We start from the raw sequence: 24,693 nt of genomic DNA, 5'->3' as shown, positions 1-24,693 counted from the left end.
GGCCCGCGAAAGCAAATCAAACTTGTTAAATTCCATGATGATTGCTAAAATCTGAGCCAAAATGTCATATTTTTGGATGTCAACCACAATAAAAGTCATTATTCTTGACTTCAGATTTGAAAACGAGTTATTCATTAATTTGCTGTGTGCTCTATATGTAATATTTGAAGGGATTTAAACATTCTAATGGGTTCCCCAAATTCATAACGGCCCTCGAGAGGAAACCATAACTACAATGTGGCCCGCGGCAAAAAATGACTTTGACACCCCTGAGTTAGAGTAATTGAAGCTTCGTGTTGTGATTTCCATTCGTACACTGACAAAAAAAAATGAGTTTTGCTACATCCTCTGTTCAAGAAAACGATCCTCCCAATTGGTTCACACATTTCAGTTAACAGTATCCATCAATCAGCTCACACAGACTGAAATTTGAAAGCAGTCCATGGGTCAAAATTACCGTAATTTCGAACTATGTCACTTTCCCTAAAAAAACTCCATGTATACATTTTAAAATAAATGTTAATTTGTAAGGAGTGCGTGCATGTGTCGTATACGTATGTTGGTGCATTTTACTGGTCTTTAATGTGCTCATACAAAGTGCATTTGTTTGATAAAATTCCTCAAATGTTAGCCACCTGTCACGATTTTAATGTGAGAATATTCCTACTGTGATCATTTTAATGTAAATTTATTTGTGCTTGTATATTATTATTGTTATTGTTAATAACTCTTGGTTATTAACTCTATACCCCGCCCTACAAGGGAGAGAGCACCTACAAGGGATCATTCTTCAAGATGGTGAAAGAAGAAGGCTACGTTCCTCATCAAGTGTTTAATGCTGATGAAACCGGACACTCCATTCCATCAAGCCATTAACGACCATCATAAAGGTAAATAAAATGACTTTATTGTACAGTACAGTGTATTTCTTTCATAATAATACTATAGCACATTTATTATACATAAAATAAGGTATATTTTGTGTAGTTTTAAGGCTTAGAAAATTAGAAAGTAGAGAATTATGTTTTATGGGAACGGATTATTCTCATTTTAATGGTTTCCTATGGGAAATTATTTTTTGGGATACACACTCTGTCTGGGAGCCAATTACGTTAGTAAACCAAGGTCCCACTGTAATCAGGATGAATATACGTATATTGCCGACTTTGTAGCCTGTGAGACCAAATGCAGGGTTGACGTGATTATGTAGCTATGGAAACTGGTCGATGGCAACATCCACTAGTTCTCTCAGTCGCTCTCTCTTTCTCTCTTTCTGTGTCCCCCCCCCCCCCTTGTCCTCTTTGTACCTTCTGCGAGGTGGCGAGCGTGTGTTGCAAACGCGAACGACAAACGAGACGCTGCAAGATGGCGATTGTGCGACTGATAGCGTGTTGTGTGTTGTGCACCAGCCTCGGTAAGAAGACCAGAAGCTATACAGTATATACGCGCGTGACGCCTTTACGGACGCTCGTATTCTACTAGTATTCGTGTTATAAATATAACACGTGACGTAGTTATTGGTCAGCTACCATGTCGGTCGTGATGGCTAAAAACAGGAGGACAACATCTGCTTTGTGATGCGGCATCACTTTGTCTTGTCGTGCGTGCTTTCATGTGTAAGTAGTGCGTCCACGCTGCTTCGCTTCACTACTATTGTAAATCATGGCAGCGTGTGCGAGAAATTAAATATTCCGGACGGGGAGTTAAGGACGTGGTGCTTTTTTTGTTGGACTGTTACGTACAGAACGAAGCACAACAATAAATGCAATTGAAAAATCGAAAGAAATAATGCGAGAATTCCACATGGGAATTGAATTCTTCGACAGTCGATGCTGTAGCGTTGGTTGAAATGCAAAAAAAAAAAAAAAAAAAAAACATCTTCACTGGTAGTCTGAAAGTTTAGTTTTAATTCCTGTTTAGACTCGTACTCAATTTATACTGTGACAGCAAAAAAAAAACACTTTCAGCCATACACCCCCACATTTAGCAACTACAGTGATATCTTGGCTCATCAACCACGCCAAGATAAAGCATTCTGGCTGATGGATGCAGCTGGGGTTGTGATGATGTGTGTGTGTGTGTGTGTGTGTGTGTGTGTGTGTGTGTGTGTGTGTGTGTGTGTGTGCGCGGTCACCTTGCTGAGAAGAAGCTGTGTTGGCTGGTGTCTATAAACGCTATATTGCATCCATGAGGTTTGAACTCCTAACCCAGGTGTGAATCAACATGCTGACAGGTGGAATTTCATTTATCAGACTCCTCCTCACTCGCACCCTTCAGGTAGTTTTAGCTGGGGAGTTATGCAGATGAATTGTTCAATGCAGTTTGTGGCATTTGTAAGCATTGGATGACGCACATGATGCATTCCCTCAATTACATTTATTTAAGTGACTTGTTTTATGGAATGGGGAAAAGATTTAACGTGACATATGCATACTCAAAGTTATCTATCTATCCATCTAAAAACTCCATTTATACCTTTTAAAAGAAATGTTAATTTGTAATGAGTGATAGATCTATCGATAGATCGATCCATCCATCGATCAATCCATCCATTGATCGATCGATCCATCCATTGATCGATCGATCCATCCATCGATCTATTGATCCATCCATCCATCATCTATTGATCCATCCATCCATTGATCAATCCATCCATCGATCGATCCATCCATCCATCGATCTATTGATCCATCCATCCATCATCTATTGATCCATCCATCCATCGATCAATCCATCCATCGATCGATCAATCCATCCATCGATTCATCCCTCTTCTATCCATCCATCCCTCTTCTATCCATCCATCCCTCTTCTATCCATCCATCCATTCATCCCTCCATCCCTCTTCTATCCATCCATCCATTCCTCTTCTCTCCATCCATCCCTCTTCTATCCATCTATCCATCCATCCATTCATCCATCCATCCCTCTTCTATCCATCCATCCATCCATCCATTCATCCCTCCATCCCTCTTCTATCCATCCATCACTCTTCTATCCATCCATCCCTCTTCTATCCATCCATCCATTCATCCCTCCATCCCTCTTCTATCCATCTATATCCATCCATCCATTCATCCATCCATCCCTCTTCTATTCATCCATCCATCTATCCATCCATCCATCCTGCTCGCTATGTGGCTATCTATCTTATAATAATAATAATACATTTCATTTATAAGCGCCTTTCAAAACTCTCAAGGACACTTTACAGTCACAGGATATTTTTTTCTGTGGGTGAGCAGTGGCAGCAACACGCATGTTTAAATAAAATACGTATATTGCTACAAATTACATATATTATTAAATAAATACATTGATTGATATATAACAACAGCTGAAGCACTAACATGGAAAATGAGGGAAATGCTGCCCCCTCGTGGAAGGGAAAAACATTGCCAGAGGTCTGTCTGGCACTTTATCGGCACCCAAACCAGGAAAAAAAAACAGAACCTGGACAAATTCGGGAATTTGCACTCCACGTCACACTTTTCAATTCCCGCATAAATTTGGGAATGGCAGCGAATGTGTTAATTGTGAAGTCATCCCCCATGAGGATGAAAAAAAAAAGGGTTTCATTTACTCCTTATAAATGATTTAATTGTTTCAACAGAGTCTTGCATTATTGCAGAATAAAATCTGTTGGGTAACACTTGCTTGAAATTCTCGAGGGAGATGAGAAAGCAACATGCTCCCGGTCTAAACTCCACTTGTTGTTTTTACACAGAGGATCCCAGCGGTCCGGTCGCTTGCAGCATTTTTGCAGAGGCTGTACAGGAATGTCTGGGAAAGTGTCTTTTTATAGATGCGTTCATATTTTGGCGCGTAAAAGGATGGCGGGACGGGACTATTAAAGCCCCATACGCAGACAGAATGGAAGAACGCTGAGATTAAAGGACAACCGACACCATTTTTTTTGTTTCCTAACTAACATCAGAAAAACGTTTTATAGCATCTAAAATACCCAAAACACACAGGCTGATATTTTTAGTCAAATGAAAAACACCAATAAAAATGAATTAAAGTGTGTTGAAACTGCAAAAAAATTGAAACAGGAAGTGGCCAGTTTCAGAAGGTCCCGCCCCCTTGTTCGTGACGTCACGCCAGGACGTCTTGCCTTGCTCGATAATCAAAACAATGGCTTCAGATGCGGAGAAGATGCTTTCTTGTTACTCATCCACTTATGAATATGATTGGATTGGATGGATTGGATTGGATTGGATATGCCTTTATTAGTCTCACAGTGGAGAAATTTACATTTCACAGCAGCAAAGTGATGAAAGGAATGAAAGTAGAAAAATGAAATACATGAGCTGCTGGAAAGGCAGCCACTCTCGCGGCGCCGTCTTGAAGTCAAAAGAACAAAAAAAAACTCAATAACAAATAATATGACAATATGACAAAACAAAGACACAGATTCAAATAGTTCTGAAGAGGAAAGCATACATGTTTGCAGTCAATTGAAGAAGTCGGCCCGTATCAATTTGAGCCGTCAGGACTCCAATGTAGCATCCCAGAAAATGCACAAGATGGCGCCCAAGCTCCATTGGAAATGGGCTGATTTGTCTGCTGGGAATTTGTGTCAACTAGTATCGAATTGTAGTCTTGGTGCAACACAATGATTCACCATCGCGTTATTTATGTGTTTTCCTTCTAATTTCGCCATCAAAATGGATTAACACGAAATTTTCAGACCAAACAAAGAACCCAAAATGCATTGTGTGTCGCTTTCTCGGTCAGGGGCGTTCCTTCCGTGACGTCACGTCAGGCATCGTCACCAACTCGAAAAAAAGACTTGATGAATATTCAGTACGAGTCTTAAAACGTAAAATATAGCTATATATATGCCATGGAATCTTAGTAAAATACGCTCAGTAGGAGTCATTTCAAGTGATTGTACAAATTATGGACACAACTTGTCCGGCGTGGGTTGTCCTTTAAGACATGGCTGAGATTATTGTCGGTGTTCACCAATATTGTCCTGACGATGACCCACATTGTGCCACAGACGCCATTGTGGCATGTGTGCTTTTATTCTCGGGTCCTCTTAGCATTTAGTGTTACATTGTCTTGTTGTTTCCCACGGCCTACATTCTATGGAGGACGATCGGGGACAGGCGTTTGACTCCCATGTCATTGATGACAATAGTGTCTTTAATGCATTCACTGCCAGACGATATGCAAAAAATGTGTCCACTCCAGTGCCAGGGTTTTTGTCATTTTCACTCAAATTGCAGGGATATTGAGTTTTACGACTACATAAACATTCAATGCAGCGTAAGAAACCTTACAGGCTCTTCTTTCATCAGAAAAAAAAAATGTTAATTCATAAGTTATATGGGTCTGGAGTTATCTGAGCTTGAAATGGGGGTGGCTGTACAAAACGCAAATGCTGCCCCCTTGTGGAAGGGAAAAAAACATTGCCAGAGGTCTGACCGAAGCTTCAAATGCACCCCCGCGCAAGAAAAAAACAAAACCCAAACAAATTCGGTCATGGCACTCCATGTCATGCTTTACAATTCCCCAAAAAATGACAACGGATTCCAAAAAAATGGTGTAAAAATGAATATTCAGTGGGTCCTGCAATTTGAGTGAAAATGACAAAAACCCTGGCACTGGAATGGACATATTTTTTACACATTGTCTGTCAGTGAATGAGTTAAACAATTATCATGTCAGCTTTTCCGTGCAGGTAAAAACCTTCATGTTTGAAATGTATGCAGATTGCGAGCAATAAACTAAAAGTGTGGGCGCCGCAAAAAAAAAAAAAAAAAAAAAAAGGCAGAAGCGCAAATTACTTAACCGTGCTTAAATGTGCTGCATATTTAATCATCATTCTTGTTTGTCCCGGGGCACACGGAACATACAGTAACTCTTATGATTTAAACTGGGCTTGCATGACTGGACTCCTCAAAGCCATCTGTGTTATTTAAGTAAATGCCAATTTCTCTCCCCGCCCACCCCAAGTAGCCTGATGCGTCAACATTGTAGGGGTACGGACAAAATATAAATCAACAAATTTGTTTTATATACTTTTAGATACTGCAGTAGTGCACCATTAAAGGACAACCGACACCATTTTTTTGTTTCCTAACTGACATCAGAAAAACGTTTTATAGCATCTAAAATACCCAAAACACGCAGGCGGATATTTTTAGTCAAATGGAAAACACCAATAAAAATGACTTATTAAAGTGTCTCAAAACTGCCACAAAATGAGCTCGGAACTGGGCAGATTCAGAAAGTCCCGCCCCCTTGTTCGTGATGTCACTATTGGTCACACACTGCCTTGCACCAGAATCAAAACAATGGCTTCAGAGAGTTCAGATTCGAAGAAAATGCTTTGTTGTTACTCATCCAGTTCTGAATACGATTAAAATAGTTCTGAAGAGGAAAGCATAAATGTTTGCAATCGATTAAATAAGTCCTTCTGTATCAGTTCGAGCCGTCTGGACTCCAATGTAGCGACCTAGAAAATGCACAAGATGGCGCCCATGCTCCCTTGGAAATGGGCTGATTTGTCTGCTGGGAATTTGTGTCAACTAGTATCAAATAGTAGTCTTGGTGCAACACACAACGATTCACCATCGCGTTATTTATGTAGTTTTCCTTCTAATTTCGCAATCAACACAGAAGAAAAAAAGTACCCAAAATGAATTGTGTGTCGCTTTCTCGGTCAGGAGCGTTCCCTCGGTGACGTCACGTCAGGCATCGTCATCAATTTAAAAACAAGACTTCCGGAATATTCTGCACGAGTCTTAAAACGTAAAATATAGCTATATGCGGTGGAATCTTTGTAAAATACGCTCAGTAGAAGTCATTTGAAGTCATTTTACAAATTATGGACACAACTTGTCCGGCGACGACGGTCGTCCTTTAATCTTATAGTAGTTTAATTTTGTTGTTATTTAACCACACTGAACCAAAATGGTGGCCCATTAAAAACATTGCCGTGATGAATTGTTACCCTTATCCACTGGGTCTGTTATTGTCTACGCTGGAGATTCTCATGTCGCTAATAGCAGTGCACAAATGGGACTTCACGACCCCCCTGGTGGGTCATGAAGGAATCTGCATTCCCACTTTGGCGAGGGGGTCGGATAAAAGGCATCAAAATGGAGGCTGAAATTAAGACAAATAAAAGCCCGGCACACTACAAGACATCCCTCCTTTCCTTGTTCCCTCCCCCCCTGCAAGCTTTCTGACTAATTTAGAGGTCTTTATTCAAAGCAGCTCACTACCACACGGCATCGCTCCCCTCGCCTCGAAGCGGGACACCGCCAACATGCTGGCAAAGACACATGGGGCCTGCGAGCGTCCTGAAAACGCGCCTCCTGCCCCAACATCAAGACGTATCAACGTGCCGCGGAGCGCAAATGAGACGTGACTCCGAGGTATTCGGCTTCTGTCTTCCCTCTCTTGACATTTCCCACCCTGAACGCGGTGGTGGCGGGCGAGAGCTATTTTTACTTCCAGCTGTGACTGGAAATCCTGAGAGACACAACGGCGAGCGTGTCCAGCAAAACAATCCCTCTCGTAACTTGTGGATTATCCCTTAAAGGACAACAGACGTCTCCGGACAAATTGTGTCCATAATTTGTAAAATGGCTTCAAATGACTTCGACTGAGCGTATTTTACAAAGATTCGACCGCATATAGCTATATTTTATGATTTAAGACTCGCACTGAATATTCCGGAAGTCTTGTTTTTGAGTTGGTGATGACTCCTCACCCTACGTCACTGAAGGAACATCCCTGACCAAAAAAAAGGACACATTGTAGCAGTCCGTCAATGCATTTTGCTGTACTTGTTTGGTCTGAAAACTTCGTGTTGCACCAAAAAGAGGCAGAAGAGGACGACAAAGCTCCGTGTAAGGAATTAATCAGCCTGTGGAAACGGGCTGATTAATTCCTTACACGGAGCTTTGTCGCCATTTTCTGCCTCTTTTTCAGTGCTACATTTCCCCCCCTATTGCCTCAAAATGGCACGGAAGTACTTCTTTAATCGATAGCAAACATGTATGCTTTCCTCTTCAGAACTATTTGAATCATATTCATAACAGGATGAGTAACAAGAAAGCATATTCTCTGAATCTGAAGCCATTGTTTTGATTCTCGAGCAAGGCAAGACGTCTTGGGGTGACGCCACGAACAAGAGGGCGGGACCTTCTGAAACTGGCCACTTCCGGGTTAATTTTTTTTTCAGATTTTGGACACTTTACGTCATTTTTATTGTGTTTTGCATTTGACTAAAAATATCATACTGCGTGTTTTGGGTATTTTAGATGCTATAAAACGTTTTTCTGATGTCAGTTAGGAAACAAAAAAGTGATGCCGGTTGTCCTTTAACAGCTCCGTCCGCCCGCCGTGGACGGTCCAAAGGTGTAGCATTATGGCTTTGCAGTAAAGCGGCTGGAAAGATATGAGATGTTGTTGTCCTCCAGATTAACTCGATCCCCAACCGTCTCACTGAGGCCCTTTCGCAAGGTTGAGAAGAAAAACATGACATTTATGGATTTGTAATGTTTTGTTATTCGACACATGTGACTCACGTTCTCTGGATTGCAGCAATGAAGCGCACTTGACATTGCCAGAAAGGCTAATCGGGTATGTCCGTTGAGAGCTTGTGAAAGAGTAAATTAAATTATTGATAATTGGAAAAAAATATTACATTGTAATGAAGTAAAGTCACCAAGATTGAGGTATGCTATTAGCTCGCTATTTGCTATCTATTTGCTATTTGTGACTGTAAAGTGACCGTGAGAGTTTTGAAAGGCGCTTATAAATGAAATGTATTGTTATTTATTAACTGGTTAGCTAGCTATATAGCTGGCTCGCTAGCTGTCTAGCTGGGTGGTTAGCTAGCTTTCTATCTGGCTAGCAAGCTATCTATCTGTATATCTATTAGCTATATAGCTCGCTAGCTTACTAGCTAGCTAGCTATTAGCTATCTATTAGCTTGCTAGCTAGCTTTCTGTCTGAGTAATTTCCGGGGTGAGTGAACGCTGGCGTGTGTGGCTGCCTTGAGAGTTTTGAAAGGCGCTTAGAAATGAAATGGATTATTTTTATAAAGAAGTACAAGATGGCGCCCGAGTAAGCAGCCCGTCATCAAGTGCTTTCACGAGCCTTGTTTTTTTTTGGTTGTATTTGTGTTTTATTTTCTCACAAAAAAATTAGATTGTAATCAAGTAAAGTCACCAATGTTGAGGTGTGCTATTAGTTAGCTAGCTAGCTATTTGCTATCTATTTGCTATTTGTGACTGTAAAGTGACCTTGAAAGTTTTGAAAGGCGCTTATAAATGAAATGCATTATTATTTATTAGCTGGCTCGCTAGCTGTCCAGCTGGCTGGTTAGCTAGCTCTTTTAGCTATCGATCGGCTATCTGTCTAGCTAGCTATCTTTTAGCTATCGATCGGCTATCTGTCTAGCTAGCTATCTTTTAGCTATCTATCGGCTATCTGTCTGGCTAGCTAGCTGCTATCTGGCTAGCTAGCTATCTTTTAGCTATCTATCGGCTATCTGTCTAGCTAGCTATCTGCTATCTGGCAAGCTAGCTATCTTTTAGCTATCTATCGGCTATCTTTCTAGCTAGCTATCTTTTAGCTAGCTATCGGTTATCTGTCTAGCTAGTTATCTTTTAGCTATCTATCTATCTTTTAGCTATCTATTGGCTACCGATTAGCTAGCTTTTATTTGAGTTACTTCCAGGTTGAGTGAACGCTGGCGCGTGTGGCTGCCGCTGCTCACCCACTGAAGAACTTATCCTGTGACTGTAAATTGAGCTTGAGAGTTTCGAAAGGCGCTTAAAAATGAAATATATTATTATTATTATTATTATTACTAATATCTATTTTGAAAATGTTGCTCCTCCCCTGATGCTGAACACAGTGACTACATTTTGATATAGTTCCTCAATGGTGCCTATGAGTGCGTCTGTATCCATATCTAATAAATTGAAAAAAGAATGTATAGTACCCGTAAAGCTCCTAAGGCAGCACTCTAACCTCTAGCCTGCTTTTGGAGAAAAGCCAGAACAATAAAAAAAGGCTATCGCCACCGGAATATTTATGGCCCGGTGGCCCGTATCGTCATGTTTTTATGAGCGGCAATTGAACATTCGGCGCTTCCCCTTTCGCGACCCACCCTGCCATCCGCATTATTATCCAATTAACTAACATAAATGGATGCCAACGGCGTGGTGGATGTGATGAGGTGTGTGCAGCTCACTCGGTTTCGGGGGTTAATCTTCTTGGATAGAAATAGGAAGCGTTGAATACTTCTCGCCGTAGATAGTTTGTGTGTGTGTGTTTATCATGATAATCCGCTGTTTATAAAGCGAGTTGCTCAGCTGCTAATGTCTGCTAATGAAAACTCCATCAGGGTGACTCAGCATTAAGTGTTTTTTTTTTTTCTTCTTCGTCTGTCTTTCCACAGGCCACATCCCATCATCGCTCGCAGTAATCCTCCGAACCACAGACAAGATCGTTTGGGCAAATGAATTTGAGCGTAAGTTGCCGCGATGTATTTTCGCAAAAGTAGCTTTTCTTTCACTTTCCTCATTTGCATTTCGCTATTTCTACTCCCTTCTCCTACGCAGCCGTCGAGCTGACCTGCTTAATAGAGTCCATCTCCACCAACAACCCGAGGATTGAGTGGAAGAAGATTAGAAATGGCATTCCGAGCTATGTTTACTTCCAAAGAAAGATAGCAGGTAAATTGACAAGGCAAGCGAAGGAGAATGAATGGCGCTCTGAGAGAACTCTACTTTCAATTCCGTTTGCATCCTGACCCGAGTCCCGCTGTGTGTTTCAATCAGCCATTGTAAAGTTTTTTTTTTTTCCTTTCTTTCCTTCAAAGGCGACTTGGAGAACAGGGCACAGCTCAGAGAGCCCGCCAACATTCTGATCTACAACGCCACTCGCTCAGATACCGCAGAGTATCGCTGCGAGGTGGCCGCCATCGACGATCAGAGGGACTTTGATGAGATTCTGATTAGTCTCGCAGTAAGAGGTGTGCGACCAAATAGCAGCCTAGACCCCAAATATGACTTGTGAGCTAATTGTTCTTAAATGTGTGGAATCGTGACATCACAATATGGAAAATATACACACACCAGAGGCGGGCCGTGGATTTCATCGCTAGGCCTGCAGTAGTGCTATGCCTGAATCAATCCAGACTCAAAATAGTGATTTACTACAAGTCCACAAGAGGGTACCGTTAGCCAGGAAATAACTGACTGGCCTTTCTTAATGATACGTCTGTGTAAGCTCTCAGTCGTACAGGAGTGGTCCATCGATGAAAAGGTTTCTTCAGACGTCATCTGTCCTTCTTGAAGGTGTCGGACGTTTCGCTTCTTATCCAAGATGAAACTGAAGAAACCTTTTCATCGATGGACGACTCCTGTACGACTGAGAGCTTACAGAGATGTATGACGGAGGTGAAGATGAGTCGATTCTTTTCTTCAAAACTGCTATAAACGTGACGGACGCTTGCCAACCATGAAGGTTTTTGCTTGTTCCTCAAATGTCAAGAAGCTTCAACTAAAGACTATACACCTGACTGCACATAAGTAGTCTTTCCATTCACTCTGTACAACACAGGTGTCAAAGTCACGGCCCGCGGGCCAAATCCGGCCCGCCACATCATTTTTTTTCGGCCCGCGAAAGCAAATCAAACTTGTTAAATTCCATGATGATTGCTAAAATCTGAGCCAAAATGCCATATTTTTGGATGCCAACCACAATAAAAGTCATTATTCTTGACTTCAGATTTGAAAACGAGTTATTCAATAATTTGCTGTGTGCTCTATATGTAATATTTGAAGGGATTTAAACATTCTAACGGGTTCCCCAAATTCAGAACGGCCCTCGAGAGGAAACCATAAATACAATGTGGCCCGCGGCAAAAAATGACTTTGACACCCCTGCTGTACAATAATTTACGACATCCACTCAATTTAACCTCCTATTGCTCCAGTCATAACTTACTGTATTTTTTGAATGGACAGTCAGAAAAAAATGGGGGGGGGGGAGGGGGTATGATAAAAATATATCTTTAGGACTACATCTGCAAGCACAATCCCAAAACAGCCCCATTTTTACCATTGTTTCAGTACTAGTCAGTCCCTTTCTTCATGCTACCCGAAGTACCCCTTTTCTCCTCTTAGTTCTAAACTTGATTAGAAAAAGGTCAATCTATCTTCAGGTCAAATTAATAGGAAACAAATGTTGTTGTGCACAGTGAAACCAGTGGTGCCCCGGTGCAGCGTGCCCGAGGCGGTCACGGTGGGCACGTCGACTGAACTCCGGTGTCTGGAGAATGAAGGCTTCCCGGCACCAGTCTACAGCTGGTTCCAAAACAACGAGGAACTTCCCCAAGATCCCAAGAACACTCCCAAGTTTATCAATGCTACGTACACCATTAACGCCGACACCGGAAGCCTGGTATGATATCACATCAGTAGGTGAATAAAGAGACAATTTGAGCGCTTAGAAATAAAATGTGTTGTTATTATTATTATTATTGGATTAGCTCTAGCTTTATTATTTTTTTAAATTTATTATTATTATTATTATTATTATTATTATTATTATTTATTATTATTAGTCTCGCAGTGGAGAAATGTACATTTCCCAGCAGCAAAGATATGAAAGTAATGAAAGAAATGGAAAAAAAAGTTATTATTATTATTATTATTATTATTATAATTACTGGATTGGAACTTTATTAGTCTCGCAGTGGAGAAATGTACATTTCCCAGCAGCAAAGTTATGAAAGGAATAAAAGAAGTAGAAAAACATTTATTATGATTATTATTATTATTACTGGATTGGACCTTTATTAGTCTCGCAGTGGAGAAATGTACATTTCCCCGCAGCATAGTTATGAAAGGAATGAAAGAAGTAGAAAAAATATTAGTGTTATTATTATTATTAGTTATTATTAGTCTCACAGTGGAGAAATGTACATTTCCCAGCAGCAAAGTTATGAAAGTAATGAAAGAAATCGAAAAAAAGTTGTTAATTATTATTATTATTATTATTATTATTATTATTATTATTATTATTATTATTATTATTATTCAGAATCAGAAAACCTTTAATCGTCCCACAATGCGGAAATTTGCTGTAAAATTGGGAAATTATTATTATTATTATTATTATTATTATTATTATTATTATTATTACTGGATTGGACCTTTATTAGTCTCGCAGTGGAGAAATGTACATTTCCCCCCAGCATAGTTATGAAAGGAATGAAAGAAGTAGAAAAAAACGTATTATTATTATTATTATTATTATTATTATTATTATTATTATTATTATCATCATCATCATCATCATTGGATTGGACCTTTATTAGTCTTGCACTGGAGAAATGCACATTTCCCAGCAGCAAAGTTATGAAAGGAATGAAAGAAGTAGAAAAAAACATATTATTATTATTATTATTATTATTATTATTATTATTCAGAATCAGAAAACCTTTATTCGTCCCACAATGCGGAAATTTGCTGTAAAATTGGGAAATTATTATTATTATTATTATTATTATTATTATTATTATTATTATTATTATTATTATTATTATTATTATTATTATTATTATTATTTCCCTACAGTAGATTAGTAATTGCTTATGACTTGCACATCCATGATGTGACTCCCTACCACCTTAACCTAACAGGAAGACAATTTACCTTACCCTAAATATGACACGTTCAAGTACTTTTGTCCATTCAGCGCAAACAAAACAAAAACACGTCTAAGACCTTTCTGTATTTGTTTGTCATAAAACAGAGAGACATCTTTTCATATTTGCCGACTGTGCACTGTCACAAGACTGACTTGACCATTCCCCTCAGAAATTCCGCAGAGTGAGGAAAGAGGACGCGGGGGAGTACTACTGCCAGGCCAAGAACGACGCCGGCTACGCGCAATGTTCCTCTCAGTGGATGGAAGTCTGTGAGTGACATGATGATTGCGTGCGCACTTTTGACAACAATGACGACATTTTTTTTTTTTTTTTTGCCTTTGAGTACGTGAACGGTTATAAAATGTGACATTCTGGATGAAGATTGCGCTAACATGGAATAAAAGGGAAATGCTGCCCCCTTGTGGATGGGGAAAACATTGCCAGAGGTCTAGCCAGCGCTTTATCGGCACCCGAGCAAAAAAAAAAAAAAAAAAAAAAAAAAAATGCAAATTAATCCGGGAGTTGCGCTCTACGTCATAGTTTCAATTAGCGAATGAATTCGGGAATGGCAGTGAACGAGTGAAAAATAACTTAAATTAAGCGATCGCAACTGATGAGACAGCATGATTATTGCACAGGTGTGCCTTATGTTATCCGTAACAATATGACAACTATATCACAACAGCTCCACAAAACTACCACCAAAGTAAAAAAAAAAACATGTGACAGTGACATAAATGAGTGCATTAAAATATTATTTTGTTCAGCTACTGTGCATAGTTAATTATTTGAATATTGGGACATGTTATAAGATATGAACGTAGAGTATTTACCTTTTTTTTTTTCCTGTAGATGACGTCGATATCCTCGACATCGTCCTCAAATCTGTCGGAGGTGTGATAGCGGCCATCTTTGTGATCGGCTGCATTTGGCATTGCGTTTCACGCGCCTTCTCCTCGAAAAAGGGACACAATGAAAACGAGTGAGTATCAAATAGTAATACATACAGTAATACATACAAATAGTAATACATTTATTGACACCTGCGTTGACAACATAATGCATTCATTGTGTCTTCTTCTACTACAGATTCAGTTGGCCAGCGCAGAACAATGCTGTCGAATATGGCGATGCAGATGAGGTACGAAATATAGCATATGCGAGAGTTTAAGGTGGGGATGTATTGTACTTTTTAACTCATTCACTGCCATTCACAAATTTATTCGGGAATTGAAAATGTGACGTAGAGTGCCATTCTCGAATTCGTTCGGGGTTTTGGTTTCCTAGTCAGACCTCTGACAATGTTTTTCCCTTCCACGAGGGGGCAGCATTTTGCTTTTTTGTCCATGTTAGACAGACCAAACAAAGTGCATTGTGTCGCTTTGTCGGGTCAGGGGCGATCCTGACGTGACGTCACGTCAGGCATCGTCATCAACTCGAAAACAAGACTTCCTGAATATTCAGCGTGAGTCTTAAAACGTAAAATATAGCTACAGTAAAGTCTCGTTATATCGATATCGGTTATATCGATAGTCCCGGTTATATCGATACTATTTCTATGCACGCACGGAGAAAATTACATGCAAACAGGGTCGGATATATCGATAGTCCCGGTTATATCGATATTTTTTCGGACTCCCTTGAATATCGATATAACGAGACTTTACTGTATATGCGGTGGAATCTTTGTAAAATATGCTCAGTAGAAGTCATTTGAAGTCATTTTACAAATTATAGACACAACTTGTCCGGAGGCGTCGGTTGTCCTTTAAACATATTCCATACTAAATATAGTTCGTAAAATGGGGAGAGTCTGTCTATCCTCAGATGTTTTTATGAGTTATCCACAAGGAAATAAGGGTCTTAATCTACTGCATGGGTGTCAAAGTCATTTTTTGCCGCGGGCCACATTGTAGTTATGGTTTCCTCTCGAGGGCCGTTATGAATTTGGGGAACCCATTAGAATGTTTAAATCCCTTCAAATATTACATATAGAGCACACAGCAAATTAATGAATAACTCGTTTTCAAATCTGAAGTCAAGAATAATGACTTTTATTGTGGTTGACATCCAAAAATATGAAATTTTGGCTCCGATTTTAGCAATCATCATGGAATTTAACAAGTTTGATTTGCTTTCGCGGGCCGAATAAAAATGATGTGGCGGGCCGGATTTGGCCCGCGGGCCTTGACTTTGACACCTGTGATCTACTACAACTTGGCATTGTTTCTATGCTGCACACACCATTGTTTGAAATTATGGGTAAGAAGCCCATAATATGTCTCATGTAAAGCTACAGTTTGTGTTTTTTTTTTTTACCTACAGGGACACTTCCGCCATAAGTCATCTTTCATCATTTGAGCCCAGTGAGGAGTAACAATGATGGCTCTGGTGATGACATTGGAAGTGTAACATGGCACACTGTATTTCTCTGATGCACATCAAAATCAAAACAACTTGCCAAAGTAATGTTCAGTATGGTTTTATGGCACTAGCTCATGTTTTTATAGCATTGACAAATTTTATAACACTCATCCTTTTCATTGTCACCCTCTCACTTGTAGAGTTTATTTTTTTATTTGACGCAGATTTCTACTAGACAGTAAAGTCATTCCCTAAGCTGTGACATTTCGCTAAATGATGACAAGGAATAAATTGGCAAAACATCACCAATTTTTGAACAAATTCTCTTTTGTAACTTTTTTTTTTAACAAATACGTTGCACTTGTTTTGCACAACTGTGGTTTCATGTTAGCAACATTGTGTTATTTCTTTTCTTCTTCTTCTTCTTCCAAGTGGCCAAAAGTTGAAAGGTAGTTGTGCATACCGTAGCTGTATAGGCAATAAATAGGCAGACTGAAAACTGAGGATATCAAATAGCATGAGGCACAATTTATCCTGCCTTGAGCATAGAGTAGTTACAATTGATAACTTTACATGTCCAAGTTACCCAATGGATTTGAATACTATATAATATCTATCCCACTTTGCTGCAAATTCAGTACTGAACTATTAAAAAGTGGCAATGTATGACATTTAGAGTGCTGTTAGTGTATAAGTGACCTTCTGTGTGTTACTACTTTTTTTTTTTTTTTTTTGGGGGGGGGGGGGGGGTTGTAGATATTGGACATATTGTCCAGTTTTGCATCAGTATTGTAAACATAAATGCGCAAATTTTCTTTTTTTTTCCCTCCCGGTACCTTATTGTATAGAAGGCAATATGCTGTTTAAAATGGTAATTTTACAGTACAGTAGTTACTGTCCAGTGCTGTTTCATGTGTTCATGATTTTTGTAAAAACTCAGGAACTGTTGTTAAATGCCCACTGTTCATTGTTGATTTTTGTTATGAATAAAATACATTTGAATTGTTCACCCCTGAAGACCTGTGTGTTCTTTTTGCTACGATTTTATCATCATAATACAGTGATACCTTGGCTTACGAGTGGATATTATTTCCTTGACACAAAATAATAATTTAATTGACCAGTGGAACCTGTTTAAAAATACGTCGTGAACGTCGTGTAAACGGGATGAGCCTTCACATGTTTTGAACAAAATCTAACCCTTTTATTGTGTAGCCAAATTTCCGGTCAGCGAACAGCATTCCATTTATGCTCTTATTGTGTAGCCGCGCGTACCCGGAAATGGTTGTGTCGACCCATATGTCTCACATCCTGACGATTTGATAACATTCGCGACATTCAAATATCTGAACAAAACAACCATGTAATAGTCGAACAATTACGTCGCCGGCGTGCTTTGCGTGGCTACGCAGAAACTAAGCGTGTATTTGGGAATAATTTCAGGATATAAAACGTCTTTTACCTTGTTTTCTTGGTGTTGTTTTTTTAATCGATGGACATTTTGTTTTCTTCAGTGTCGCACGCACCGTTATCGTTTTCCACTCGATCGCTATCGAAATTGGGCATGGACACTTAGCGTGTTTGCATGACAAATACTGTACGTCTATCTAAAGAGCGTGCCTCGGAGCGAAGGGAATTGTAACCTTCGGGCCTTGTGCTTTTTCTGTCGACATTAAAAAAAAAAAGCTGACAATGAGCTTCTTCAGTTTTGGACAAAGTGCGGAGATCGACGTGGTGCTTAACGACGCCGAGACGAGGAAGAAAGCAGAGCATAAGACAGAAGATGGCAAGAAGGACAAATATTTCCTTTTCTACGACGGAGAGACCGTCAGCGGCAGAGTCAACGTCACGCTCAAGAGCCCCGGAAAGCGGCTGGAGCACCAGGGTATCAAGATTGAATTTGTCGGGCAAATTGGTGAGGAAATCATCCATTCACCGATTCAGTCTCACGTGTTGTTATCCTGGACCTACTGTACTTTGCATCACTCTTATCAATCTATCGATCCAGCACACGTAGAAAGAGAAAAGTTCATTAGAAAAATCTTGTGTGGCGCATCCGGTCAGATGCTCAACTTGTCCCCTATCGGGTTACTGCACAGGTGTCAAAGTAAAGGCCCGTGGGCCAAGGCCAGCCTGCCATGATTTTTTTTCGGCCCGCGAAAGCAAATCAAACTTGACTCCATAATGCTTGCTAAAGTCCTAACCAAAAGTTCATATTTTTGGATGTAAACAACAATCACAGTCATTATTCTGTTAAGTTCATCCTGTCTACTTGATATCTAATTGACAACAGATTCTTTTCTTACAGACAGTGTTTTTTTAGGTGTTCAATTACCTGACATGTTTCGGCGTATACTTCCGCCTTCGTCAGAGTGTAATCACAGTCATTATTCTTGACTTCAGATTTAAAACTACAGTGATACCTCGGTTTACGAACCCCTTGGCTTACACAGTTTTCGGTTTACAAACTTTAAATTTATGATTTTTTTTTTACTTGGCATACGAACTTTTTTCGGGATACACACGGAGCTGCCTCAATGAGTGATGTGTCGTTCGCGAAGTGAGCAGTGAGGGGAGGTGGTTGGAACATTAAAGAGACAGGAAGACGACAGTGAGAAAGTTTCAACTTTGGTAGTTCAAAGGCAGAGTGTAGACTGCAAGGTTAAAATATCCCATCAATCAGGCTCCACAAACAACCCGCACAAGCCATCTGTACATTTGATGCAAAAAGCTAAACAGAACAAAATTGATGAGGAACTAGATAAAATTATCACAAAGAAATCACCTCCAAGGGATCATTCCTCAAGATGGTGAAAGAAGGTTACGTTCCTCAAGTATTTAATGCTGAGGAAACCTGCCACTCCATTCCATCAAGCCATCAACTACCATCACAAAGGCACATTTATTATACATAAAATAAGGTATATTTTGTGTCGTTTTAAGGCTTAGAAAATTAGAAAGTAGAAAATTATGTTTTATGGGGACCTGGCAACGGATTATTCTCATTTTAATGGTTTCCTATGGGAAATTATTTTTTGGGATACACACTTTTCACCTTACACACTCTGTCTGGGAACCAATTAATTTCGTAAGCCAAGGTATCACTGTATATCACTTTGTGTTTTCAGAGCTATATTACGACAGAGGGAACCACCACGAGTTTGTTTCCCTGGTAAAAGACTTGGCGAGGCCCGGTGAGATGACACAGTCGCAGACGTTTGATTTTGAATTCACTCATGTGGAAAAGCCGTACGAGTCCTACACAGGCCAGAATGTCAAACTCAGGTAAACTACTTTCGCGTCCTGGCTGTATTTTGTACATATTTTATCAAAATGTATTTTTTTTTGTGCCATTTTTGTCATAAAGTATATCTGATTAGCAGTAGCGGTCGTGCATGTCACTCCGAGGCCTTCAGTAGTGCTATGTCTGAATCACTCCACAGTGTGGTGTGATTTACTACTCGTCCACTAGATGGTGCAGTTGTCTAGGAAATAACTTGTGACTTGAAGAAATTTAAGAAATACTGTCATTAAACTGTTCGGAGTTTTACTACGAACGTGTGGATTCATGATAACCTCATGAAATTGCATTATTATTTGCTATTTTTGTTAGCCGCGGAGCTGTCCAACCTTTCTGACTGATATCCATCTATTCTATAAAAGTCCGTCTTCAAAATGGCTTTAACAGTAGATCAGCAACCGATCAGCAACCGAGTCCATTTCTTTTCCTGGCTCGCTACAGATACAGTGTGCTAGCTCTGGCCAGTATGTGTTCATCCCTAGCGGCTACTGATACTATGATTGGCGCCTTTGAGCAGGCCTTGGGTTTCCAACTCAAACTCGATTTGGTTAACGGAACTGCTTCGTCGCCATTGATTTTTATACTCAAGAGCCTGCAGAACTGATTGTGAAGGCCCTGGTAACAAATGATGGTTGAAATGTGATTAGTTCAATGCTGAAATACGAAAACACACATCTGAAAGCAGCACACAGGAATATGAAAGACAATTTGGAATCATTTAATAAAAATTAATTGACAAAATATAATTCACATTCGTCTGCGATTCAGATATTTTTAGGCCAGCAGAGAAGGCCTTGCAGGTTCAACACTGCTGATTAAGAACGGCATGGTTTTATGCAGCCCGAAGTCGCACTGATGGAAAAATCGCTGCCCCCTCCATGATTTAAGTAGCCCATCCCTGACCTCCACCTTTTGTGCAGGTACTTCCTGCGTGCAACTGTGATCCGAAGACTTAACGACATCAGCAAAGAGTTGGACATCGTGGTGCACACACTGAGCACGTATCCCGAACTCAACTCCTCCATTAAAATGGAAGTCGGCATCGAAGATTGTCTCCACATTGAATTTGAGTATAATAAATCCAAGTAAGACCACCATGACCAAAAAGTTTGTTAATCGGATCACCTTTTATTGTGCGGTTACATGCTACTATTTCTTCCTGCGACAGATATCACCTGAAAGACGTCATTGTGGGGAAAATCTACTTCCTGTTGGTGAGGATTAAGATAAAGCACATGGAGATAGATATCATTAAGCGGGAGACAACCGGAACGGGTCCGAGCGTGTACCATGAAAACGACACCATCGCCAAATATGAGATTATGGACGGAGCACCAGTCAGGGGTAAATGAAACACAATATTTTCACCTATTATTATTATTATTGGTGTTGTAATGATTACTACAGTGAGACCTCAATTTACGAACTTAATTGGTTCCCAGACAGAGTGTGTAAGGCGAAAAGTGTGTACCTCAAAAAAAAAAAATAGCATAGGAAACCATTAAAATGGGAATAATCTGTTCCCGGGCTTTCATAAAATATAGTTTTTAACTAAATAAACCATAAAACTACACACAACATACCTTATTCTATGTATAATAAATGTGCTATTGTATTGTAATGAAAGAAATACACTGCATTGTGGGTTTTTTTTCGGTCCCATCATCGTAAAATTATCAGCAAAAAGCTCCAAGTAGGCGATCGACGTGTGCATTCAATGAGAGGGGGTGTGCAAAGTAGCGCCGGCTGGAGCGCTGTTCGGTCGTGTGCTTCCGCCGAAGATCACTCCGCCAGCCGTGGTGGGTGTGTATTATGAAAATAGTGCTTATTATGAGGTATAATTTTCATAAATTAGAGGTTCTTAAGACGAAAAGTTTGTAAGATAAGGTGTTTGTAAGTTGAGGTCTCACTGTCTTACCGTATTTTCTGCTGTATAAGGCACAACGGAATATAAGGAGCACCCCCCCAATGAATGGTGTACAGTGACACCTCGGTTAACGAACGCTTTAGCTAACGAATTTTTCATTTTACGAACATTAAATTTGCGAGAATATAATCTTGGCATACAAACTAGTTTTCGGGAAACACACGCAGCGCCACAATGAGTGATGTGTCATCCGCAAAAAAACAAAGTTTGGACTCGTTTCAAATTTATTGATAGTTCACAGGCAGAGTGTCGACTGGAGTCCAGACGCTTCAAAATGAGACGAAAGGACTTCTTTTATCAATTGCAAACATTTATGTTTTCCTCTTCAGAACTATTTCAATCATATTCATAACTGGATGAGTAACAAGAAAGCATCTTCTCCGAATCTGAACTTTCTGGACCCATTTTTTTGATTCTGGAGCAAGGCAAGACGTCCTCGCGTGACGTCACGAACAAGGGGGCGGGACCTTCTGAAACTCGGCATCTGCACCGTCATTTTGAAGTAGTTTTGGGACACTTTAAGTCATTTTTATTGGTGTTTTGCATTTGACTAAAAATATCAGCCTGCATGTTTTGGGTATTTTAGATGCTATAAAACTTTTTTCTGATGTCAGTTAGAAACAAAAAAAAATGGTGTCAGTTGACCTTTAAGTGTGAGAGATATTCAAATTGTGTGCGTTTTTTTTTTTAGGTGAGTCCATTCCCATCCGGCTTTTCTTGGCTGGCTATGATCTGACTCCCACCATGCGAGATATCAACAAGAAGTTCTCGGTGCGTTACTACCTAAATCTGGTGTTGATCGACGAGGAGGAGAGACGCTACTTTAAACAGCAGGTAGCCATATGTATTTATCTACTTTACATTTTTTTTTCCTGTTTTGGGGCACTCTGCCATCTGAATGTTTTGGTCATGTGATCATCAAGCGCTTTTCTTGCCTGGCCAGGCAACTGGGTCACAGAACCTAGTGCGTTATTTATCTATTTATATATTACGCAGCACATGTGAAGTCCTCCTACGCAGAAGATGCTTACACCAGATCATCACTGAGTCGTGCACTGAAATTGCCAGCTATATCTCACAGCTGAGGGGAATAATAATAATCATCATCATCATCATCATCATCATAATAATAATAATACATTTCATTTACAAGCGACCTTCAAAACTCTCAAGGTCACTTCAGTTTCAGGACTGTTTCAGGAGTTTTGAGGGCCGCTTGTCGATGAAATATATTGTTATTGTTATTAGCGATCTCTTAGCTAGCTAGCTTTATATCTATTTGAGTTACTTCCGGGTTGAGTGAACGCTGTCGCGCGTGGCTGTCGCCGCTCACCCACTGCAAAAACTATCCTGTGAAATGTACAGTGATACCTTGGCTTGCGAACTTAATTGGTTCCCATAAAGTGTGTGTAAGGCGAAAAGTGTGTATTCCAAACATTAATTTCCCATAAAAAAAACATTAAAATGAGAATAATCAGTTCCCAGGTCCCCATAAATCATAATTTTCAACTAAATAAGCCTTAAAACTACACACACACTATATCTTATTTTATGTATAATAAATGTGCTATGGTATTGTAATTAAAGAAATAAACTATACAGTATAATAAAAGTGTTTTATTTACCTTTGTGATGGTCATTGATGGTTTGATGGAATGGATAGCTTTTTGCATAAAATGTCTCAAGGAGCTCTGGGTTGTACATCTTGGAAGTTGTGATATCGCAACAGATGCAGGCAGACACACTAGAAACGTCATTATTTGGTTCCCTTGCTTGTAGGTTCTCTTCAAATTATACAGATGGCTTGTGCGGGTTATTTGTGGCTCCTGATCGATGATATTTTAACCTTGCAGTCTACACGCTCAATAAAGTTGAAACGAGTCCAAATTTCACTGTTTTTCGCGAACTACACATCACTCATTGTGGCGCTCCGCGTGTTTCCCGAAAAATAGTTTGTATGCCAAGGTTATATTCTCATGAATTTAGCGTTCGTCAGGCGAAAAGTTCCCTAGCTAAAGCGTTCGTAAACCGAGGTATCACTGTATTATTATTATTATTATTATTAGAATCTGTGATGAGTGAGGCATGAAGTTGTACAAAGGCAACCTCACATTAGTTTGTGCATTTTTTTCTAATACAAGAGCACAAATTGTCAAATTAAAATTTCACCCTTGCATTCCCAGGAAATTACATTATGGCGTAAAGGCGACGTGGTGAGGAAGAGCATGTCCCACCAGGCCGCCATTGCCTCGCAGCGCTACGAAGGCTCGGCTGCCTCGGAGAGTGCGTTGGAACAGTGTGCCAAGGAAGACAACGGATACGAGCCTCGCCTTTGATTGGACCAGGGGTCTCTGTGAGGCCCAGATCCGTCCCATTGGAAGAATATTAAGGGAGATTGGACTCGATTTTTGTTTTTTTTTTTTCGTTTCTTGACAGAAATCAAAGTAAATTACCTATTAAAATTATCGGGATTTTCACGCCATTCAGTGTGTACTTAAAGGACAACCGACGCCTTCGGACAAGTTGTGTCCATAATTTGTAAAATCACTTCAAATGACTTCGACTGAGCGTATTTTACAAAGATTCAACGGCATATAGCTATATTTTACATTTTAAGACTCGCGCTGAATATTCAGGAAGTCTTGTTTTCGAGTTGGTGATGATTCCTGACGTGACGTCAGGTCACTGAAGGAACGCCCCTGACCGAGAAAGCGACACACAATGCATTTTGGGTACTTTGTTTGGTCTGAAAAACTTTGTGTTGATGGTGAAATTAGAAGGAAGAAAACATAAATAACGCGATGGTGAATCGTTGTGTGTTGCACCAAAGACTACTGTTTGATACTAGTTGACACAAATTCCCCGCAGACAAAACAGCCCATTTCCAACGGAGCTTGGGCGCCATCTTGTGCATTTTCTGGGCGCTACATTGGAGTCCAGACGTCTCAAAATGAGACGCAATGATTTTTTAAATCGATTGCAAACATGTATGCTTTCTTCTTCAGAACTATTTGAATCATATTCATAACTGGATGAGTAACAAGAAAGCATCTTCTCTGAATCTGAAGCATTTTTTTTGATTCTCGAGTAAGGCGAGACGTCCTGGCGTGATGTCACGAAAAAGGGGGCGGGACCTTCTGAAACTGAAACTTTCTGAGGTCATTTTAAAGTAGTTTTGGGACACTTTAAGTCATTTTGCACTTGACTAAAAATATCAGCCTGTGTGTTTTGGGTATTTTAGATGCTATAAAACGTTTTTCTGATGTCAGTTAGGAAACAAAAAAATGGTGTCGGTTGTCGCTTAATAGTTCAACAGCAAACTCATTTCGAATTTTGAACAAGCAACATTCCAGTTATGAAGAACTCCAAAATGTGAAAAGTGTTGTCCGCGGAGCGTGAACGTGT

At 39.9% G+C, this 24,693-nt stretch overlaps 2 protein-coding genes across 2 annotated transcripts; both read left to right on the top strand.

Annotated features, from left to right (window-relative positions):
- Nucleotides 1-1,326: 1,326 nt before the first annotated feature.
- On the top strand, nt 1,327-17,054 carry jam3a (junctional adhesion molecule 3a). Its single transcript, XM_089013634.1, has 9 exons — nt 1,327-1,414; nt 10,436-10,507; nt 10,599-10,712; nt 10,859-11,011; nt 12,242-12,444; nt 13,866-13,965; nt 14,549-14,678; nt 14,786-14,837; nt 16,022-17,054. Exons 1-9 carry the CDS (start codon nt 1,366-1,368, stop codon nt 16,055-16,057), a joined length of 909 nt encoding a protein of 302 aa, XP_088869760.1. The 5' UTR covers nt 1,327-1,365; the 3' UTR covers nt 16,058-17,054.
- Nucleotides 17,055-17,347: 293 nt separating this feature from the next.
- Nucleotides 17,348-23,770, top strand: vps26b (VPS26, retromer complex component B). The gene is made up of 6 exons (XM_089014166.1): nt 17,348-17,975; nt 19,189-19,345; nt 20,282-20,446; nt 20,530-20,705; nt 21,980-22,122; nt 23,472-23,770. The coding sequence occupies exons 1-6, from the start codon at nt 17,753-17,755 to the stop codon at nt 23,622-23,624; spliced, it is 1,017 nt and encodes a 338-aa protein (XP_088870292.1). The 5' UTR covers nt 17,348-17,752; the 3' UTR covers nt 23,625-23,770.
- The last annotated feature ends 923 nt before the right edge of the window (nt 23,771-24,693 follow it).

The sequence above is a fragment of the Hippocampus bargibanti genome, linkage group LG14 (genome assembly GCF_051943395.1).
Source record: "Hippocampus bargibanti isolate YZ-2025 linkage group LG14, ASM5194339v1, whole genome shotgun sequence".
NCBI lineage: Eukaryota > Metazoa > Chordata > Actinopteri > Syngnathiformes > Syngnathidae > Hippocampus > Hippocampus bargibanti.
Note: the sequence above shows the minus strand (reverse complement) of the source record. Positions and strands in the feature narration are given on the sequence as shown.

Coding starts and splice junctions, on each gene's coding strand:
- jam3a (XM_089013634.1), top strand. CDS start 1,366: ATGGCGATTGTGCGACTGATAGCGTGTTGTGTGTTGTGCACCAGCCTC. Junction 11,012..12,241: donor GATTAGTCTCGCAGTAAGAG/GTGTGCGACCAA, acceptor TGTTGTGCACAG/TGAAACCAGTGGTGCCCCGG. Junction 14,838..16,021: donor AATATGGCGATGCAGATGAG/GTACGAAATATA, acceptor TTTTACCTACAG/GGACACTTCCGCCATAAGTC.
- vps26b (XM_089014166.1), top strand. CDS start 17,753: ATGAGCTTCTTCAGTTTTGGACAAAGTGCGGAGATCGACGTGGTGCTT. Junction 17,976..19,188: donor TGAATTTGTCGGGCAAATTG/GTGAGGAAATCA, acceptor TTGTGTTTTCAG/AGCTATATTACGACAGAGGG. Junction 19,346..20,281: donor GGCCAGAATGTCAAACTCAG/GTAAACTACTTT, acceptor CCTTTTGTGCAG/GTACTTCCTGCGTGCAACTG.